The sequence below is a fragment of the Mustela nigripes genome, chromosome 6 (genome assembly GCF_022355385.1).
Source record: "Mustela nigripes isolate SB6536 chromosome 6, MUSNIG.SB6536, whole genome shotgun sequence".
Taxonomy (NCBI): domain Eukaryota; kingdom Metazoa; phylum Chordata; class Mammalia; order Carnivora; family Mustelidae; genus Mustela; species Mustela nigripes.
The window spans coordinates 61,796,988-61,820,542 of record NC_081562.1 but is presented as its reverse complement, the minus strand read 5'-3'; the positions used below and the strand labels follow the sequence as shown (position 1 = coordinate 61,820,542).

The 23,555-nt window shown below is 36.8% G+C and overlaps 1 protein-coding gene across 1 annotated transcript in view; it reads right to left on the bottom strand.

Moving 5' to 3' along the window:
* Nucleotides 1-23,555, bottom strand: part of AEBP2 (AE binding protein 2) — a 64,791-nt gene that overhangs the window by 11,771 nt on the left and 29,465 nt on the right. The window contains exons 3-5 of the mRNA XM_059402687.1: nt 18,966-19,073; nt 6,637-6,823; nt 1,913-2,037 (exon numbers count right to left, since the gene is read on the bottom strand). Coding sequence (XP_059258670.1) covers nt 1,913-2,037; nt 6,637-6,823; nt 18,966-19,073 — 420 coding nt within the window. The remainder of the gene's footprint in view (nt 1-1,912; nt 2,038-6,636; nt 6,824-18,965; nt 19,074-23,555) is intronic.

The following is a 23,555-nucleotide window of genomic DNA, read 5'->3' as shown; positions in this document are numbered from 1 at the left end:
CCATGTTTTTGCACCAATAATAATAACTGATCTTTTGTATTTAATTCTGTGATTCTGATTGATATAAAAAAATTAAACCTAAATTTAGTATATTTTATATTTCACCAATCAAAATTAAACAACCCCTTTCTCTAGGGATTCAAATCACCAAGGTCTGCTCTAAAATTTACCTCTACTGGGACGCCTGGGTGGCTCAGGTGGTTAAGCAGCTGCCTTCGGCTCAGGTCATGATCCCAGCGCCCTGGGATCGAGTCCCATATCGGGCTCCTTGCTCAGCAGGGAGCCTGCTTCTCCCTCTGCCTCTGCCTGCCTCTCTGTCTGCCTGTGCTCACTCGCTCTCTCCCCCTCTACCTCTGACAAATAAATAAATAAATAAATCTTTAAAAAAAAAATAAAAATAAAATAAAATAAAATAAAATTTACCTCTACTAACTTACCTACACCAAAATACATCAATTTAAGGATGACTGGATAATAAAATGGCAAGAGGCATGGGAATAAAGAACAACTCTGTTACCTCTTTGCTAACCAAAAATAAAGTATTTATTGTTTTTCAAATTTGACACTTTTCATTTACTGACCACTGTCATTCAAATAAATATACAGACTGCCCACTATGTGTCAAGGCACAATGACAGAAACTTGGCACATATCAGCAAAATAAACAAATTAAAAACTCCCTCCTGGGGCGCCTGGGTGGCTCAGTGGGTTAAGCCGCTGCCTTCGGCTCAGGTCATGATCCCAGGGTCCTGGGATCGAGTCCCGCATTGGGCTCTCTGCTGAGCGGAGAGCCTGCTTTCCTCTCTCTCTCTGCCTGCCTCTCTGCCTACTTGTGATCTCTGTCTGTCAAATAAATAAATAAAAGCTTTAAAAAAAAAAAAAAAACTCCCTCCTTCACAAATCTTTAATTTGATGGCCATTATCTTACTTCTGTTTAATTCCAAGTTTAGAAGTGTTTTGGCAGGTGAGGGAGGAGCATGTAAGCACTTATGGCTATGAGCTAAAGAGTCTAATATTCTAATTTTAGAAATGAAACCAGAAAAGACAGCTAGTTTGAGGTTAGAGCCTGATCTTCAAATGCTGAGAAGCCCAAATGTCGCCCCAATACTCCTAAATAGCTCAAATTAAAGGCCAAAATATTCCATTCAACAATCAAAATGTTGAATTGTGGCGGGGCGCCTGGGTGGCTCAGTGGGTTAAAGCCTCTGCCTTCGACTCAGGTCATGATCCTAGGGTCCTGGGATCAAGCCCTGCGTCGGGTTCTCTGCTCAGCGGGGAGCCTGCTTCCCTTCCTCCTCTCTCTCTGCCTGTGTCTCTGCTTACTTGTGATCTTTCTCTTGTGTCAAATAAATAAATAATCTTTTTTAAAAAAAATTTGAATTGTGGGAAATACAGATGACTCTTGAACAATGCAGAGGTTAGGACTGCCAACCACCCACACTATCGAAAACCCACATTTAACTTTTGACTCCCAAAAACTTTACCAACAGTCTACCGCTGATCAGAAGCCTTACTGATAATATAATTAACATATATTTTATACATTATATGTATTATATACTATGTATTATATACAAATTGTTATATACTATATTCTTACAATAAACCAGGAAAAAAATTAAGAAAATCATATGGAATAAAATACATTTACATTACTTTAATATATTTATTTTTAAAAATCTGTTAAGTGGACACCTGCAGTTCAAACCCATGTTGCTTAAGAGTTAACTAAATTTGCTTTATAACCAACAATACATGTAATTTTCAAAATACTGATAAAGCAGAACTTTTTATGATTTTGTTAAAATATAATTATTAGATTTTGAGCAGTTCAGAAATGGTTGTGAAAGTCAAAATACGTGTTCTTGCAAACCTACATAAATAATTTAAAAAAACAGTAACAAATACTTACAGTACTATGAAAAACAACACTGTGTCCCTTCCCTAAACTTTCTATGTGAGCTGAGAGGTTAAAGCATATGGCTCGATGTCTTATCGCATCCAGTGTTTGTGCATCGAAGAAATCATGTGGTCGTGCTAAAAGTCAATACAAAAATATAAAGAATATTTAGAAAAATATAACAATATGCCAAGCAGCCAAATAATCCATTTGCCACGAAAATATGTAATAAGTAAGAAGGACTGAAACAATTAACATAAATATCTATCTGGTGCTTAAATAAAAAATTTATTTTGCTTTCGGAACCTGGGGTCTAGTTGACAAGAAGCATACACAAAAGCAGACTTCCAACTAATGAGTGAATGTGGATTAACTATGCCCATTGGTGTGTGAAGTTCTAACATTAGGCCCCATGATTCCACACTGCGGTTACTATCTTTTCCAAACAATTTTAGGTTTTACTTCAGTGCCTCTCTTGAGCACCAGTCCTGTATTTTCAACAATCTGATGAGTTCCTCATCTATCACTATACTGAGATCCAATGCATCACAGCCAAGCATCTAAAATACACATCATGAATATTCTGTATTAACACAAAATCAAAAATGTTCCAAACCTGCGGCACTTGACTGCCTCAGTTGGAGGAGCATAGGGCTCTTGATCTCAGGGCTGTGAGTTTGAACCCCGTGTTGGGTATAGAGATTTAAAAAAAATTTTTTTCCCCAAACTTGGCAAATCTGTAATGTTATTTTGGAGTTTTGGACAAGTATTTTCTTGATTATAAGTAACTCTTCTGGGGCGCCTAGGTGGTACAGATGGCTGAGTGTCCGACTCAGTTTTGGCTCAGGTCCTGATCTCAGTGTCCTAAGATCAAGCCCCACATCAGCTCCACACTTAGCAGGGAGTCTGTTTGGGATTCGCTCTCCCTTCATCTCTCTCAAATAAATAAATAAATATTTAAAGAAAAAAAAAATTCTAACAACAATCCAGGGAAATTATAAATATAGTTTTCAGTGCCAACGATTCTGCCAAAATTCTTTCTAACTCCCAGCTCCACCAGTTACTAACTGTGTGACTTCAGGCAAACTGCTTACAATCTGCTTAGCCTATTTCCTTGTGAAATGGAGACACAACAGCTATAGAACTATCATTAAGTAAAACAAATGCATATTAAAAATGCTTTAAATCTCAAAGTAGTTTATATTAATAACCTTATACTACTTTTTAAAATAAGCTCAAGGGGTGCCTGGGTGGCTTAGCCATTAAGTGTCTACCTTCAGCTCAGGTCATGATCCCAGGGTCCTGGGACTGTGCCCTGCATCAGGCTCCCTGCTCAACAGAAGGCCTGCTTCTGCTTCTCCCTCTCTCGCTACCTCTGCTTGTATTTCCTCTCTCAATGTCTCTCTCTCTGGGTCAAGTAAATAAATAAAATGTTTTTTTAATAATAAAATAAAATAATAAGCTCACAAACCTGGAGTAAGCAATCTCTTAGTGTTAACCACAACAAAACTATACATTAAAGATTTAATTTGGTAAGAACATTTTTTAAATTTCTATTTTCATCCCACAAGTATTATAAATTGTGCCACTTTTATTCCTAATAAGAATGTTGCTCAAGGGGCACCTGGGTGGCTCAGTGGGTTAAGCCTCTGCCTTTGGCTCAGGTCATCAACTCAGGGTCCTGGGATGGAGTCCCTCATTGGGCTCCCTGCTCAGCAGGAAGCCTGCCTCCCCTTCTCTCTCTGACTGCCTCTCTGCCTACTTATGATCTCTGTCTGTCAAATAAATAAATAAAATCTTTAAAAACTAAAAATTTTTTTAAAAAGAATGTTGCTCAAAATAGGGAAAATGAAAATTTTCTTATTTTACAACTGTGGAGCTTACTAATACATGAAAATTTTCAAGATCATCTGTAATTAAGAATTAAATTTTATTGACAATAAATGAAATGGCCTGATTTCCTGGTACAGTATTTTCTGAACTACATATATGCTGATTTATCACAGTACTCTGATTTACTACTGTGTAAAGTGGATTTGCCTCTACTAATCATGGAGTTCTCAGAACATCTACACAAATCCACCAGCGCTTTGGTGGGAACTGTTTTCACCAGATGGCATACTCAGTAAATAGCTATTTTTTCACTGGACTTTTCTTCAAAAGTAGTAAGCAAAACAGCAAGTAATAAACTAGCAGAACCCACAGACAAGGAATGCAACGGTAAATCAGAAAAAAAAAAATATTTGACATTTATGGGGAAGAAAAAAAAATCATAAGGAAAAACAAACCCCCTTCCTACCAGATTTGTGCCTACTGGGGGGAAAAAGTATACTCTATCTACTCCGTCCATGTTCTCCAAATACGCTTTTTCCCGAGCAGCATAAGCACTTATAGAAAACAGAGTAACTAGAACAATAGTCTCCAAAGCAGGTCTGTGTCATGATCCATTAGGGTGAGGGAAGAAAATACTATCTCACTACTTTTGTTTTTCATCTCAGTGTTTTTCAATATACCCTTCTTGGTAACTGCCTTATAATGTGTATCAGTAGCATTACCTGTGTGCACTATACAAGCACAGATATTGGGACTGTGTGCTCAAGCATTTTTTCTTAACTGATGAGCTATACAATCAAAAACCTTTGGAGTCGGGGCGCCTGGGTGGCTCAGGGGTTAAAGCCTCTGCCTTCGGCTCAGGTCAGGATCCCAGGGTCCTGGGATCAAGCCTCACATCGTGCTCTCTGCTCAGCAGGGAGCCTGCCTCCTTCTCCTCTCTCTCTCTGCCTACCTCTCTGCCTACCTGTGATCTGTCAAATAAATTTAAAAAAAAAAAACAACAACCTTTGGAGACCACAAAAACAGAGACTGGCTCAAAATTATACATATTACTTTATTTCTTTTTAACCTTTTGGTATGGTATTATGGGTAACTCCCCAAGAACAGTATTAATCATAGGAGATGCAATCTTGTATGCTGGAATCAGGACCAAAAAAAGGTATATATGTAGGAAGATAAACCAGATATGGCATATTCTCTAAATGAAAGATATACAAGTATTTATTGTATTATTCTTTCCACTTTACTTTCAAGTATGTCAAAAGAGAAAAGCTTTAAAATAAATTTTAAAAATTCTACCAAACAGAAAATGACTTAAGCTACAGTTCTATTCGTTAATGTATTTTTCACCCAGTTCAGTGAAAATGACCTCTCTGAATTACAGGAAGAAGGTACTATCAAAGTGACTTTAGTACACTGCTATAGACTGGTGTATTTTTAAGGAAGGAATGGGCTGCAATGGCAGCAGCTCTGCCATTAAAATCACAGGACTTAATAGTGGCTGCTCACAGTGAAAGACCTTGGATCTTTTAAAGTTCATACATTCAGGATTATCCTCATTCTCCTCCATAAAACAAACTGAGGGCTGCTGGTGGGAAGGGGGTTGGGAGAAGGGGGGTGGGGTTATGGACACTGGGGAGGGTATGTGCTATGGTGAGTGCTGTGAAGTGTGTAAACCTGGCGATTCACAGACCTGTACCCCTGGGGATAAAAATATATTATATGTTTATAAAAAATAAAAAATTAAAAAATAAATTAAAAAAAAAAAAAAAACAGGAAACAAAGTTTTTTTTCACCCACCGCAAGACCCCCCTCTCCACAACTCTCCCTACCACATAGCCCGCTTTATTAATATTGAAAAAACATTCTCAAAAGAGGCTATAGGGGGCGCCTGGGTGGCTCAGTGGGTTAAAGCCTCTGCCTTCGGCTCCCCCTGGGATCGAGCCCCGCATTGGGCTCTCTGCTCAGCGGGGAGCCTGCTTCCTCCTCTCTCTCTGTCTGCTTCTCTGCTTACTTGTGATGTCTGTCTGTCAAATAAATAAATAAAATCTTAAAAAAAAAAAAAAGAGTTTGGAAGTTTGTCACCAATGATTTCTTCATTTGTCCACTGTAGCTCTGTAGTAACAAAAAAATGTTAACATTTTAGAGACATATCTCCTAATCTGTATGTGTCTGGAGTTTCTTCTATACGCTTATCAAATTCCAACAGAAAGGAGAATATGGCGCAATCTGTTTTTTACTTTCTAGTTCATCCCTCAAGTGGACTCCCTTTCAATGACAGCTGTAGTCTATCATAGTTCTTTATATAGGACATATTTAGTTAGCCAGCTGACATTAAGAACCAGGGCTAGTGCTAGGCTCTGGGAGGTTCTAAGTCAATTCCTACTCCCCACATTTGGCAAGTCTAGATTATCATCTTGTGTTCTATCCTAAATATTGAAGATACATTTCATAACCTGGTAATTGAGCACATAAGAGAGAGACTTAAGTCCTAAAACACACGCTACAAATAGTTTGCTATTCACACATATCACTTTGGAGTAGACCAATTACTTTTACTTCATTATTACTTTTAACATGTTCAAATTTTCCTAAAATACCAACACTGCCATATTTTAAATTTTCTTATTTTAGAACAGAATCAAAGGGGCTCTCAAAATGTATAAAATCTATACAGATTTTATATTCTAAGGCCACAAATACTTACCCTCCCTTAACCACTAAAATAAAACATCTATCACACTGAATTCTCACACTGACACTCAAGGGATCCTATCTGTTTATTACTGTTAACAAAAATACACAAGCAGAGTTAAAGAACAGTAAAACTCAAATTGCATGAATGCCCAAGATATAAACAAAACCTATCTAATATACACACGGATTTTTAGTGAAACACTTACGTAATGAGCGTCTTCTTTTGTTCTTTAATTTTCTCCTTTTGTTCATCCCAGCTTTAGAAGGAGATTCTTCTTTGGCCTTTGGCTGGTTAGAAACTTTTGAGGAGTTCTGCTGACTGAAGTGTGTGGGTACATGGCGAGCTAGCCCTCCCTGAGAAGCAAAGCTGGCATTGCAGCCACCAACAACACACTAAATAAAAATAAAGAAGGATGTCAGGAATGCCATGTAGGGGAGAAGTAGAATATGAATGAGTACTCTGTATTTTCAAAGGTAAATCCATAACACTACAGAACTATTCCAGATAGGAATCATGAGAGACTACTACATCCTTTCTTTTTATAAATTGCCCAAAATAATACACACTAGGCAGTAGCAGGGCTGGAAAAGAAAACTCTATAGTCTCACAACTCTCCAGTTTACTGCCCTTCCTGCTCTATACAAGACAAAAGTAGTGAGATATTCTTCCCAGGAAAAATCTGATTTTCAATTTATCAATTTCCTAAGAGAAACGGTAAGTTTATGTTTTTTTAATGATTTTATTTATTTGTCAGAGAGAAAGGGAGGGAGGTAAGGAGGGAGGAACAGGCTCCACACTGAACAAGGAGCCCTATGCAACACTCAAACCCAGGACCCTGGAATCATAACCTGAGCCAATGATAGAGGCTCAACCAACTGAGTCCCTCGAATCTACCCAATTCATCCTTTCTCCATGCATTCTGAAGGCAAGAATATACTTGTGTGTGTGTGTGTGTGTGTGTGTGTGTACATATATCCAGAAAGCACCTTATGAATCAGAGCTATTTCTAAATATATCTGAAGAACTAAACCACTTAACAGATTCTGATAAAACTGATGCTGGCTGAGACATTTCGCAGCAAGATCCTTATACAGTGCCATTCATAATTATTCTATTTATTTTGATAGACAAGAGACATTTTATGGGCTCTAATGGTACTCAGCATTACTAATAAAAATCTTTAACCATTCTAAGGGGCACACGAAGAGGCAGAATGAGTCAGGGTTTTAGTTCATTCATTTATTCTATGTGTTCTGTAAGATGCTGCAAGTATAAGGATAACTTACACTTAAGTTCCCACCCTTAAAGAGCTTTCATCTGGTCAGTAGACATATGAAATGACAACTTCAAAAAACTTCATTCAGGGGTAAGGGACAGAAAGCTATGGGAAGCCTGAAAAGGAGCAACCAGCCATGTCCAGTGCTTTAAAATCAGTATTTCATTTAAATTCTTACAATGACCCTATAAAAAGTACGGTCCTCAGAGAGCCTGCATCAAGAATGTTCAGCCACAGATTTTGAAATGAGAAGTTTAGCACCTAATGGTTATTGAATTCTCAGAATTTAAAAATTTACTATGTATATTTTGAGTTCCAAGAAAAAAACAGTGCTTTAAAAATTTCCATCTCCGGGGCACCTGGGTGGCTCAGTGAGTTAAGCCTCTGCCTTCGGCTCAGGGCATGATCTCGGGGTCCTGGGATCGAGCCCTGCATCAGGCTCTCTGCTCAGCAGGGGGCCTACCCCCCCTTTCTCTCTGCCTGCCTCTCTGCCTGCTTGTGATCTCTGTCAAATAAATAAATAAAATTAAAAAAAAAAAATTTCCATCTCCTATAGACTACCAATAGAACACTATCCACTACAAAAGCCACTAGCCAAATGCTGCCACTTAACACTTTAAGATTACTGTAACCAAGAAACAAAACTTTAATTTTATTTAAATTTTATTAATTGCGGTGAAATTCATGTAACTCAGTGGCCTTTAGTGCATTCACAATGTTATATAACCATCCAGCTAGCTCCACATCCTTGCCAACACTAGTTATTTTCAGTTTAATTTATTAAAATCATCCTATTGAGTATGTAGTAGTAAGTCACTGCGGTTTTTATTTGTATTTCCTTAATAACCATTTAATTTTTTTAAAGAAATTATTTTTACTACAACAGTAGGACCAGCCCCTCCATTTTAATTTTCAAGTGGAGCCTGTTTCTTAATTTCACTACTGAAAAACTTTTAAGTATATCAGGAACAGCCTGGTATGTGAATCTATCTCTCCAATTGCAAATTTTGTGAAATCTAAATAAAGATGAAATGTTTAACATCTGAATGGAGAATACTTAAGTAAAATCACCCTAATGGGTTAGCTTTACACTGTTCAATAAATTTTAGGCACTGGACACATATACTTGTTGAGCACTTGAAATGTGGCTATTCCAAACTATAAAGATTTTTAAGTATCAAAGACACAATGGGGGCACCTGGGTGGCTTGTCAGTTAAGCGTCCGCCTTTGGCTCAGGTCATGACCCTTTTTTTTTTTAAAGTACTTCTCTCATTCTAAATTCTCATTGTACTTTGTGTTTTTTCTTTTTTTTAAAGATTTTTATTTACTTATTTGACAGAGATCACAAGGAGGCAGAGAGGCAGGCAGAGAGAGGAGGAAGCAGGCTCCCTGCTGAGCAGAGAGCCCAATGTGGGGCTCGATCCCAGGACCCCGAGATCATGCCCTGAGCCGAAGGCAGAGGCTTAACCCACTGAGCCACACAGGCGCCCCTAAAACTGTTTTCTATTAGAATTCTCAATATTAATTTCCAGAACATTGAAGCATCACTGATTAAAATATACTTGTGATATTTACTCAGTTCTAGATGCTATCGGGGCTATTCGTTGAAGTATTAAAGGATTCTGGAATAAAATGAATCTCCTAGCCTACTGGGACTCTTACAATTAAGGGTATTCTGGGTGGAGTTATATCACAGAGTCCTTCTGAATTTAAAACTGAGGCTTGGATCCGAACTGTCATGTCTGCCTTAATTGTGGTTAAATAGCTAAAGTTTTAAATATGGAGTTTTTGTTTGAATAACTAATATTCAACTGGCAGTTCCAGGGCAAAGACTGTCTTATGTTCTTGTATTCCTTAAATCATCTGACACAAGGGCCCAAAGGACAATAAAAAATATATGATTATTTATTTATTTATTTCACAGAGATCACAAGTCAGACAGAGATCATAAGTAGCCAGAGAGGCACACAGAGAGGGGGAAGCAGGCTCCCCACTGAGCAGAGAGCCCGATGTGGGGCTCGATCCCAGGACCCTGGGATCATGACCGGAGCTGAAGGCAGAAGCTTAACCCACTGAGCCACCCAGGCACACCCAGAAGTACTTTAAAAAAAAAAAAAAAAGAAGAACAGGGGCGACTGGGTGGCTCAGTGGGTTAAGCCTCTGCCTCCGGTTCAGGTCATGATCCCAGGGTCCTGGGATCAAGCCCCGAATCAGGCTCTCTGCTCAGCAGGGAACCTGCTCCCCTCCTCCTGCCCCCACCTGCCTCTCTGACTATTTGTAATCTGTCAAATAAATAAATAAAATCTTTATTAAAAAAAGAAAAAAAAAGATAATTACACACATTTCACTTAAATACAAATTCTTTTCCCCTAGAAGAGAAAATAATTTTAAGCACTATTTAATGAATATTCCACTCATTAGGTATATATCAAAAAGAACAAGGTAGAGACATTTGAGCTATTGCCTCAAATGGCCTTTCATCCCTCTCAACATGAGGATCTCATGATGTGGAGTGTGATTTTAATATTCCAATATTCATGTTTTCACCAACACATACAATGACCCCTGAATTCAAGCCACCACTCTGAGGTTCTGATTTCAACAACAGGGGAAAAATCTGGTTGCTGGACACCAAATGTTTTAAATGATCTATCCCCCAAATCCACTGAAATACTCTATGTATGTTGGCTACGGTTGTGGTCAAGTAGCTGTTCTAAAATGTGAAACATGGAATTGCTGTTTTGTTTTTTGGGTTTTTTTTTCCCCAAATGTATTCGACTATAATAATGCTGAGACTATCTTTGCTAGTATTCTTATTCAGATAGTCCCATAAGTAATATGAAAATCTAGAAGGCACTACTATTGAAACAGAGCAGAAAACATCAGCTTCACAGAAGATAGGGTAGTATTTATTAGCCTCTAATGGTGACCAATTTGTTTTTCTTTTGGGGGAAGAAAGGGAATCAGTTTTTGTCTTTTAGAATCATGATGATCACTGCAGTTATTATTCTTATTTATAGTCAAATATTACCATGTTTGCAGCAGGAACATTCTAAACACTGGCTGCCAAGGCTAGGGAATAGGAGAGCTTCAAATACACAGACACACAAACATACAAAATGTCAAAGACAAATTAAAGACTGATAGCACCAAGAGTATTTAAAGCTTTGTGTTACTACACAGAAGGTCTGTTGAGAATCAAAAGATTTTATTGTCAATTTAGCCCAAAAGGTTGGGCGGGGGTGGGGGAATGCAAATGACTTAAAAATAATCAGCATTAGAGCTGGTGGGGGAAGGGGGCCCCCTCAGGCACTATAATAAACAAACAAAAATAAATAAATAAATAAAATTACCAGCATCAACTACTACTACAAAACAGGTCATAAAGGAATAAGAGAAGGAAATTATTTCATCATCCATCACAGTGAATGATGCAATAACAGTATCATTCGCTACATAACAAATTACCAGAATTAGCCTGTTTGTACAACTATAAGGATATCATAGCTTAAGTCTGGTTTGATAAAATCTCTTTTTTCTTTATCAACAGTTTAGGCCAGGATCTTGATTCCAAAAACACCTAAAAAAATAAGCCTATCTTTATTTATATCTATATTTATATATCGATATTTAATGTATCAATCTTGAAAGTCTGAGTTTTTCAAGCACTACTCCAACACAACAGAAGTTATTCAAGTATGTCAGTATCATGAACGGAATCAATCACGCTGAGCTACAGACTAACTGCTGAGGAAAAGTTACAATAAATAAATTAACCCAAGACAAGTAGATAACTGTACTATGTTCAAAGTAAAGAGAAATACTGGAGTAGGGGAGAAATGTGTGTGCAAAGTAAAGTACATATTAATAAGCTTACCTACTAAAAAGCACAACTGTGTAATTTCTAACATATACAAATCTACCAAGACAAATTAATGTCTCTCATTAGCAATAAAGTAAGGAAATCAAAACAATCACCAAACACATTATATAACTACTTTTTCTTTTCCTCAGTTAAGTAACATATGTATTCCTACGGATGGTAGGGTTAAAGGACTTAGCTATCACAAAGCTCAACACCAGATACTAACAAGAATGAAAACTGAAAAGGGAAAAAAAAAGACCAAGAAATAGTTTAAAATATTCTCATGCCCTACTACTGTAAACACATGTAATTTTTTCTCTCTTAAAGATTTTAAGTAATCTCTACACCCAATGTGGAGTTCCAATTTACAACCCCAAGATCAAGAGTCCTACCCCTTCTACCAACTGAGCCAGCTATGCATTCCAAAACATGTCATGTTTTCTAAATCCTTAACAATTAAAATGTTTCACTACATTTAACAAAATGGCAGCAACTCCCCTTCCCACAAGCCCTAAATGTATATATAAAGCAGAGGTATATATACCTGACAACGTAAACATAGGGATGGGGAAATCTTATCTAGGAACAATCTTTGTACTTTATCAAAGATAAAACAAAAACCCTTGGCAAAGAAGCTATATTTACATTTTAGGAGTATGCTGATTTTATGAATCTAAAATTTCATAATGAGCTAATATGATCAATTATTTTCATATGATACATATGAAAGCAAATTCCACCTTCATCAAGTGATCTAGGTTAACATCATCTATGATGGAACAAATTCTCATCAGGTATTCCTTGAAGGATACAGTGAGAATTTTGTTCTATTTTCTCCAAAAATGCATAAACTGAATGTGATCATTACAAAAACACCAAACAAACCCAAAATGAGGAATATACAAAATTAAAAAAAAAAAAAAGTTTATATTCTTAAAAACTATCAGTGACATAAAGGATTTTTTTAAAAAGTTTAAAAAAAAAATTTTTAAGTGACATTAAGATTAAAGGAGTCATGAAAACTAAATGCAAAGCACCATCCCCAACTGGATTCTAAGCAAAAATATACTACTACAAAAGGACATTACTAGGACTTAGTGCAACTTCAATAGCTACTAGCATCAGTGTTAAATTTCTGGGTCTTGATAATGATGCTAAGGTTATGTAAATGAATATCCTTGTTCTTAGGAATTTCACACTGAAGTACTTAGGGATTCTGTTCCTCTCCAATGTTTTCCCAAAAACGGGTGTACAAGTGTGTGTATAGGTAGGTAGGGAAGGAAAAAGAAGGAGAGATTGAGGTAGGAAGGAAGACAGATGGAGAGACAAATAATGGACGGATAGATGGATCCGAGCAAATGCAAATGTAGCAAAATGATAATCAGTGAATTGGGTTTAGGGTATATGGAATTTATACATTTGTGTGTAACACAGAAAATATATAAGAGTTTTCCATCTTTGGAAGTTGAAATTACTTCAAAATTAAGTTTAAAAATTCTGCCTTTGAGGGCGCCTGAGTGGCTCAGTGGGTTAAAGCCTCTGCCTTCAGCTCAGGTCATAATCTCAGGGTCCTGGGATCAAGTCCCACATTGGGCTCTCTGCTCAGCAAGAGGCCTGCTTCCCTTCCTCTCTCTCTGCCTGCCTCTCTGCCTAGTTGTGATCTCTGTCAAAAAATTAAATAAAATATTTTAAAAATAAATAAGTAAATAAATAAATAAAAATTCTGCCTTTCAAATAACACCATAAAAAGTCAAGAAAAACATGTTAAAATGGGGGAAATATTTAACTCCTATCACAGCAGCAAAATGATATTTACTCTACTTAATAAAGATGAGCATGTTGGGCGCCTGGGTGGCTCAGTGGGTTAAGCCGCTGCCTTCGGTTCGGGTCATGATTTCAGGGTCCTGGGATCGAGTCCTGCATTGGGATCTCTGCTCAGCAGGGAGCCTGCTTCCTCCTCTCTCTCTCTGCCTGCTTCTCTGCCTACTTGTGATCTCTCTCTGTCAAATAAATAAATAAAATCTTTAAAAAAAAAAAAAAAGATAAGCATGTTAACAAGATTTCCACTCTAAAAATAACAAAATCGGGGTGCCTGAGTGGTTCAGTCAGTTAGCATCTGACTTGATTTCGGCTCAGGTCATGATTCCAGGGTCATGAGATGGAGCCCCAAAACAAACTCCATGCTCAGTATGGGGTCTGCTTGGGATTCTCTCTCTCCCTCTCCCTGTGCCCCTCCTCCTGCTCATACTCTCTAAATAAATAAATAAATAAAATATTTTAAGAAACAAAAATACAGGAAAAAGAGTAATGCAAATATATAAATATATTCATAAAAAATATATATTTACATTATGTTTACACTGCACATGTCTACATGTATATATGTAGAAATATATGGTAATATCACTACACAGAAACTTCTTGATGGCAGAACAAACAAAAGTTTATGAGAAATGACAAGCCAGACAAAATATCTATTACATGCAGGAAATATGTACCCTTAATATTAAGGTTTATATAATTCAGGGGGGAAAAAAAAATCCAATAGAAGAAAGGGAAAATCAACCAAATAATAAATTTAGAGAAAAAAATACCAATAGCCAGAACATGTAAAGATATTCAAATCTTGCTAGTAATCAAAAAAATGTGCTTGGCAAATGGGCAAAGATAAAACAATGCCAATTATTAGTGTAAGTAATTATTGCCAAGCTTCAGGAAGACTGGAGAAACACCACGTTTTCTGGAGAGGGATTTAATAATACCTATCAAAAGCAAGCCTGTACATCTACTCTTTGAACTAGTGAAATAGCTTCTAGGAATTTCCATTAGCTCCCCAAAGCAGTTTATGAAAACATGTTCATTGAGTACATTGTTCTTTATATTGGGATAACTGGACCAAAAAAAACCATCAAGAAAGGACTCATTAGGGACACCTGGGTGGCTCAATGGTTAAGTATCTGCCTTCGGGTCGGGTCATGATATCAGGGTCCTGGGATTGAGCCCTGCCATCAGGGCCCCTGCTCAGTGGAGTGCCTGCTACTCCCTCTCCCACTCCCCCTGCTTGTGCTCCCTCTCTCGCTGTCTTTCTCTGTGAAATGAATAAATAAAATCTTTAAAAAAAAAAAAAAAAGAAGAAAAAGAAAGAAAGAAAGAAGAAAAGACTAATTAAGGGCACCTGGGTGGCTCAGTCGGTTAAAGCCTCTGAATCTTATCTTCTGCTCAGGTCAGGCAATACTTATCAAAATCACCAATACTTATATTGATTTTGGCTCCGGTCATGATCTCCCTGGGGAGTACTCCATGTTCAGTGGGGAGACTGCTTGAGACTCTCTCTCTCCTCTCTCCTCTGCCCCTCCTCCCCACACGCTATTGCTCTCTCTCAAATAAGTAAATCTCTAAAGAAAAAAGAAATGCTACTCCCTAAATCATCCATTCATTTCTTTTATGCCTTTTTCTTTCTCTCAAAAGCACTAATTCTGTAAGTAAATAGTGGTGACAGTTGCAGGACACTACGAATACACTAAAAAACTACTGAATTGTACACTTGGTAAACCTTAAAGTACATAAACTGTATCTAAATATAAGCCTAGGGACGCCTGGGTGGCTCAGTTGGTTAAGCAGCTGCCTTCGGCTCAGGTCATGATCCCAGCATCCTGGGATCGAGTCCCGCATCAGGCTCCTTGCTCCGCAGGGAGCCTGCTTCTCCCTCTGACTCTTCCTTCCACTCTGTCTGCCTGTGCTCTCACTCGCTCTCTCTCTCTGACAAATAAATAAATAAAATCTTTAAAAATAAATAAATAAATAAATAAATAAAAGCCTAGAAATGGTTTCTCTACAACCGTAAGACAAAATTCCTAGCTTTTCTATAAGACCCTCATCTTTTATTTAAGATTTTACTTATTTGAAAAAGAGAGAGAAAGTACAAGCAAGGGGAGGGGCAGAGGGACAGGGAGAAGCAGGCTCCCTACTAAGCAGGAAGCCAGGTATGAGACTCAATCCCAGGACCCTGGATCATGATCTGAGCTGAAGGCAGACACTTAACCAACTGAGCCACCCAGGCACCCAACCCTCATCTTCATTTACTAAGGGTAGGCCAAAATTTCTTACAACAGAATACAAAGAGCACTAACTATTTAAAAAAAAAAAAAAAACGTTGGTAAATTAGATTTCACTGAAATTAAAAACTATTCTTCAAAAGATCCCATTAGGAGGGGCACCTGGGTGGCTTAGCTGGTTAAGTGTCTGCCTTCAGCTCAGGTCATGATGCCAGGGTTCTGTGATGGAGTTCCACACTGGGCTCCTTGCTCCATGAGGAGCCTGCTTCTCCCTCTACTTGCTGCCCCCCTGCTTTTGGACATTCTCTGACAAATAAATAAATAAGATCTTTTTTTTTTTTTTTAAAGCAAATCAATCAATAAATAAAATGATTCCTATGACTTAGAAAACAACGCCTCATTCAATCATTCCCTTAACTTCTGTCTTTTAAAGAAAATGTTTCCCCTTCTCCAATGGCAATCATCTATAGTTTCTAAAAGGAGGATTTGGGAGAAAAATGCATCTGAGAGGCTTTGAAATGAATCTGCACATCATAATCAACCAGAAGGATTGCTGCCCTAAAGAAAAATATATGAAAATACACACAATGAGAAAGGAAATGATTCTTACTTTCACAACAATAAGCTTACATTTATTGGATACATACTGTACAGCACTAGGAGGTAACAATTCTTACCAGCTACATCTTAGATGGGAAGTTATTTAAAAACTGTCCCAGTGCTTTCTCCTCTCTATCTACCTGCCTCTCTGCCTACTTGTGATCTCTGTCCATCAAATAGATAGATAAATAAATCTTAAAAATAAATAAATAAAGATAAATAAAAATAAAAACTGTCCCAGATCATACACTTCTAGTACCTACCAGGGCAAGGATCTAAAGTATGACCACAGGAAAGACTACGGCGTTAAAGTTACATTAAAATCCTCATGCCAACACAAAGCTCAGTGAGACCATTTATTTAAAAAAGAATAAAGAGGGATGCCTAGCTGGCTCAGTCAATAGAGCATGCAAATCTTGACCTCAGTATCATGAGTTCAAGGCCCACACTGGGCACATAGCTTTCTAAATATAAATAAAATAACAAAGAGAAAGAAATTTTAAAAAGAAATGAGATTTAAAAGAAAAAGAAACCCAAATTATTAAACATAAGATCCCCAAATTTCCTCATAATGAACGAAAAACAAATAAACTACCATTAGGATGAAATTTCTCATGTATTAGACTGGCAAAATTCCAGAAGTTTGACAACACCTTCTTAGCAAGGCTACTGAGAAGGCAGATGCTCTAATAATGATATGGCATTACAGTCAGATTGATCACTGCAACACTATTTAAAATAGCCAAAGACTAGAAATAACCCAAGCGTCTAGGTTCAGTTTAGTAAATAAACTGAAAGAACATTCTCTATGAATATAGAAAGCTCTCTAGCATAAAATAAGTTAAAAAAAAAAAAGGTACACATATATGCAATAAAGATATTAACAGTGGGCAAACTTGGTATAGGGTACAAGGGAGCTCTGTAATCTTTGTAATAATACTGTAAATCTAGAACTGCTTTAAAATGAAAAGCTCAGGGGCACCTTGGTGGCTCTGCCTTTGGCTCAGGTCATGATCCTGGGGTCATGGGACTGAGCCCTGCATCTGAGTGCCTGCTCAGCGGGGAGTCTGCTTCTCCCTTTCCCTCTACTCCCTCTCTCACAAATAAATAAATAAAATCTTTAAAATAAAATAAAATAAAATAAAAAGCTCATTTATATTTTATAAAAATATAAAAATATTTATATTTTAAAAAATAAAGCAGGGACGCCTGGGTGGTTCAATAGGTTAAAGCCTCTGCCTTCTGCTCACGCCCTGGGATGGAGCCCGGCATTGAGCTCTCTGCTCAGCAGGGAGCCTGCTTCCCTTCCTCTCTGTCTGCCTGCCTCTCTGCCTACTTGTGATCTCTGTCTGTCAAGTAAATAAATAAAAATCTTTTTAAAAAATTAAAATTAAAAATTAAAAAATAAGGCAGACAGTATAGAGTTTACTGGATTATGTTTAAGAAAGGAGAATGAAACTACATATTTGCCTGCTTATACTTTCATGAGGAAATACTAGAAGAATTCACTAGACTAGTCAATAGTGATGCATACTTGAAGAAGGAACAAGAAAAAAGGGGGCAATATTTCTCAATGTAAGCTATTATTTTTTTTAACTTGTTAAAGACTGTCTTTCCAAAAAGGGGGAATATTTTTAAAAAGCAGTTCCACAAGAATTACCTCCTTCTCTAATGAAACCCAAGGGAAGTTTCTGACACAATAGTTGCATGCAAATAGATTATGAGTTTAACTGTTAAACTTCTCTAAACACAAACTTCTACCTCTATGATATAAAAAAAGATTTTAGCTTTTAATGAAGATAAACAGAAAAGTGATTCTTATAGACACTAGCTCTTCATACAATTTCTCAAAATACATCTATTTGACACAGTAATTTACAAAAAAGCTCAGTAATATGACCTCAAAAGTGAGTGAAAACAATCAAACCCTTCAAATGTTGTACAATTTCACTTTTTTGTATAATAATCGATAAAAAGACTAAAACTATGGCAGTGAGAAGACACACAGCACAAGGTATTAAAAGCCATCAATTTTAAAGACAGGTATTCAAACTGGTATGCTCACTAGGTATTTTGAAGACCCTAAACTCGGTTTCTTTTTTTTGTTGTTCTCCAAATTTTAAGAATTGGATTAAATTCTTTTTTTTTTTTTTTTTTTTTTTTAAAGATTTTATTTATTTATTTGACAGAGAGAGATCACAGTAGACAGAGAGGCAGGCAGAGAGAGAGGAGGAAGCAGGCTCCCCGCTGAGCAGAGAGCCCGATGCGGGACTCGATCCCAGGACCCTGAGATCATGACCTGAGCCGAAGGCAGCGGCTTAACCCACTGAGCCACCCAGGCGCCCTGGATTAAATTCTTTTTATTTCCATCTATTTTTTAAATTCCATGTATCCACAGGAATGTCTACACAAGTGTTTCTTTTAAACATTTTAAGAAGGGCGAAAGTAGGGGTGCCTGGGTGGCTCAGTGGGTTAAGCCGCTGCCTTCGGCTCGGGTCATGATCTCAGGGTCCTGGGATCGAGTTCCGCGTCGGGCTCTCTGCTCAGCCGGGAGCCTTGCTTCCCTTCCCTTCCTCTCTCTCTGCCTGCCTCTCTGCCTACTTGTGATCTCTCTCTGTCGAATAAATAAATAAAATCTTTAAAAAAAAAAAAAAAAAAAAGAAGAAGAAAGGCGAAAGTATGCCTATTAAGAAATACATTAACTAAAAGTTAAAACAACTCACATATGCTTACTTACCTTGAAAGGTTTGTCTCCACTGTGCGTCAGCATATGCCTCTGTAACCAACTCTGACTGGTTGACGGAGTGTTATATACTTTACAACCTTTCCATAAGCAAACAAATACCTGTTAAAAGAAGAGCCATAATAATTTTCATCACTTATTTCAACAGTTTTATTCCTTGTAAATTCAAATGAACACATTGCAAGTCTTTAACTGACAAAAAAGAGCTATTAATGTATGAATCAAGCAAAATGCTTAAACTTCTGAACTTCCAGTATGAGGGGCATGGTTTTAACCCTTTTCTCCCCCGTAAGGCTGCCATGCAATTCCTTCGTTGGGGACTGACAAACCAATTCCAAAGTGTCATTGAGAAGGAAATATACAAAATATTAACAATATATCCCTAAGGAATCAGGACTACACACCATTATTTTTATATTTACTACATGAGGGAACAAGCATGTATTAATTATAAACATCAGGAAAATATAAGAGTATAAAGAAACAATAAAATAAATCAAAATAATCAAATATTAATTTTTGAAGATGAACTTCAAAAAATGAGTAATTACCAAATTAAATTTTCTGCTCTTGATTCCTTATTCTTACATCCATACTAGTACTCATTTTTACATCACTCTATTCATTAAAAATTATTTCCAATTATCTTATGAAGCAAAATCTAATATAAAATGTTAAATTAATTCAGTTGCAAAGCAATGGGCATAAACTGCTCTATCATGATAGATCCATAATCTTGGATTCATATAACTGAGTGTAACTAGGTTTGGAAAGTATTAATCTAACAGTTAACAATCTAATCTTTATCATCTTCCTATTAATGAGATATCCGTTTTCTAACATTTTATTTCCATCAAAATGAACACTGAAAACTGTCCCCCAACATCAGTAAAAGTATGAATCCACTATAATCATAACCTTCAAAGAATAATAGGCTCTGCTCTTTTCTAAGGTAAGAGCAATTATAAATAGAGTGACACTTTGAAGACTTTACTGCATGTAGAACAGAATAAATTTACATACAGAACTGAAGAAACAATCATCAAATAGTTAAACTTTTTTTTTAAGCCTAAAAAAATCAACAGTCTAAAATAACTGAATTTTTACTGAAAACCAAAACCTTTTTTATAACAGATAGGTCTAACAAAGCAATATGCTTTTGCTCTTTGACATGACCGTTATCACATATCCTGACTCCTGTAGAGACTGGCTAATTTCTTTCAGTTGAACAGATATAGAAATCATAACATTTCCTCCTTCATACTTCAAATACCTGACCGTAGTGTATGTTTATAAAATGATTCCTGAAGTTCCCACAATTAAAAGCTACTTTTTTAAATATATGTGAAAAAAAGAAAAAATTTCTTGAAACTACATGTATTTATGTTGTGGAAATTAATTCATTAATGTTTAATAATGACATGCAGATGACCAGGGCCATCTATCCATTTCCTGACTCAAGACTACTGTAATTCTAAGTCTTAAATATTCAATTCAAGCAATAAACAGGAATCTGAGGTTGGTTTAAAATTCTCTCACAAGTCATACCACGTAATGAAAAAAGCCTTAAAGCAAGTACCTGGTAACAAAATTAACATCATTTATGCAGTAATTTTTATAACAGTGAAGAATTCTGCTGTCTTAACTCTTAAGTAACCTCTATGCTGAGTTACTCTCAAACAACTAAGGTAAATACTTAAACACTGCCCCTACCTAACATTAGCCAACCACTACATCTGAGAGCAACAACAATGTGACTTCTAATTTCTGTTCATAGTAATAAACATAAATATGGAGACAATAGCAGACTGTACTTCCACTAGATAATAGCCTTCACTATGAGTAGGTATGGTCTAGACTCTAGATGGAATAATGTCTATTAACATTGTTAGAGCAACACCTTCAGATTCAAAGAAAAACCATAACCTTCAACCTAATGAATTTTACAGGAAATGAAGTAAGTGTAAAGAGACCAAAGCTAACTATGCTTAAATATAATACGGTGAAATATTTGGAAAATAATTCCCGGGGGTGGGGGTAGGGGAAGAGGAAGCACTAAAGTTGCACAACTAAAGAGGTACCAGAACTCCACACCAAGGGTCCATAAAAAACACAAAACTGTTGAAAAGCTGAATTTCTTTCCCTAACCTATGTTAGTAAGAAACTTTGGTAAAAAAGAGTTTAAAAATCTGACAAAAGGGTCTTTCTTCAAACTTGAGAGTTTTTAGATGCACAGTATTCGGAAAATGTTTTTATACCCCATTTTTAGAAACTTTCTCATTGTAAAATGAACCAAACGCCACAGGAATCCAATCCAAATGTAAAAGAAATTATTCAAGAATAAAAACTGTCATAGTTCCTCTATACCATCTTAAAATGAATTAAGATCTAGCTATATTAATAGAATGCTGAGGCACAGATGTTCATAGTGTAGTCTCTCATGATAGACTTATATAAAGTTTATTATTAGATTCAACAGAAATAGGGAAGCTGGTTAAGCATCTGATTCTTGATTTTGGCTCAGGTCATGATTTCAGGGTGGTGAGATTAAGCTGCGGCGGGGGTGGGGGGGTGGGGATGCAGAGTGGGTGTCAGGCTCTGTGCTCAGCATGGAGTATGCTTGAGATTCTCTCTCCTTCTCCCTCTGCTCCCCCCACCCCACCGTGCACTCTCTCTCCCTCTCTTAAATATATAAGTAAAATCTTTTAAAAAATAGAAACAGCACAAAAGTAAATGACCTGAATTCTACTTAGAGCTTTCACACTTTGCAGCAATATAATGTTAGAAGAAAAGTTAACTAAACCTCTATTTCCTTTTCCATCCAACACTATGAGCACACATTTGCTACTCCAAAATACAATGAAAATGCAAGATTATATATTATATATTCTCAGAAGGACTATTTAACAGAAAAAATTGGGTTTATATTAGACACTGGCAGTCCTTTCTCAAAATAACTGCCACCAAATTTTTCTGCCAGACTATCTTAAATAAAAAAGAAAGAAAAGAAACACCACACAGTTAATAAAAAAATATTCCTGGACTACCAAAGACTCTTCAAATTTATAATGACCTAGCTCAAAGATACAGAGGTCTAAAATTTCAATGTTACAGAGAGGTCTGGGCTTTCTGCTGAGAAGTCCTGTGGAAAACCTTCCTTTACTGTCAGAATAGGTCAATTTTACCTTAAGGGAACTCCTTCAAAATGCCCCAAATGAAAAAGAATGGTACAAACCTGGGAACCTAGGGTAGTATAAATCTCCTTCACTTTCATCACTTGCTTTAACCCAACATACCAGAGTATTTTTCTGACTACTCATGGCTTACACCTTTGACAGCTTGTATGACAGTATAAAGATACATGCCCTTAATCCTATCTGGCCACTAACATTTCACGCCTGGAAGTGTACAAATGAATTCAACAAAATCTTCTTTAATTGTAAAATCTACTGTAAAAAAGATTCTGGCACATTTCATTGTATCCAAGTATGCATAAGGAAAATTCAGTTAGTAGTAAGGTAAATTTAAAATCAGAGCCATGGGATGCCTGGGTGGCTCAGTTGGTTAAGCAGCTGCCTTCGGCTCAGGTCATGATCCCAGCGTCCTGGGATCGAGTCCCACATCGGGCTCCTTGCTCCACAGGGAGCCTGCTTCTCCCTCTGACTCTGCCTTCCACTCTGCCTGCCTGTGCTCGCTCTCGCTCGCTCTGACAAATAAATAAAATCTTTAAAAAAAAAAAAAAATCAGGGGCGCCTGGGTGGCTCAGTGGGTTAAAGCCTCTGCCTTCGGCTCAGGTCATGATCCCAGGGTCCTGGGATCGAGCCCCACATCGGGCTGTCCGCTCCGTGGAGAGCCTGCTTCCTCCTCTCTCTCTTTCTACCGGCCTCTCTGCCTACTTGTGATCTCTGTCTGTCAAATAAATAAATAAAATCTTTAAAAAAAAAAATCTGAGCCAGTAGGCAATATAATTTATATGCAGGGGTGGGGAAAGGGGATGGTTTACCAAGGAATTAGATTCCTTTTGCAGTAAGATGATACCGAAGATTTTATATAAAGCACAAGATACACCATCTAAAGTCAGGAAGGGGTTGGATGATTTCATGGATCCCTTAAACTTTAATATTTCTGAGAAAAAAAAAAACAGCTTACTCTTTTATAAGATGTGGAAAAAAAAGAAGAGAAATAAGGTATTTTTATATATAATTATTTTGTCTCAAATCAGTTTGCTCTTCCAAGAACTAAAATGACAGCTATAATTTTTAGCTACACTAAATGAACATTTTCAATTTTCACCGTTAAAAGATATTTAATAAAACAGAGGACAATAATGTTTAATAGAACACTCAAATTATAAGAATTAAGTATTTCTCCTTTATTACAAAATATATGACCAATTTCATGTTGTTTGAAGATACCAGATAGGCAATCAAAACTCAAAGTGACCTCCTAATGATTTCACTTCCTAGGGCATTCCAATTTAACCATGAGTGTCTATAAATGTCATTTTTACATAGCATACAGAGGTAAATGACCTTATTCAAGTTTTTGAATATCATCCCTCCCCCCCAAATCTCCCTTGGGCCC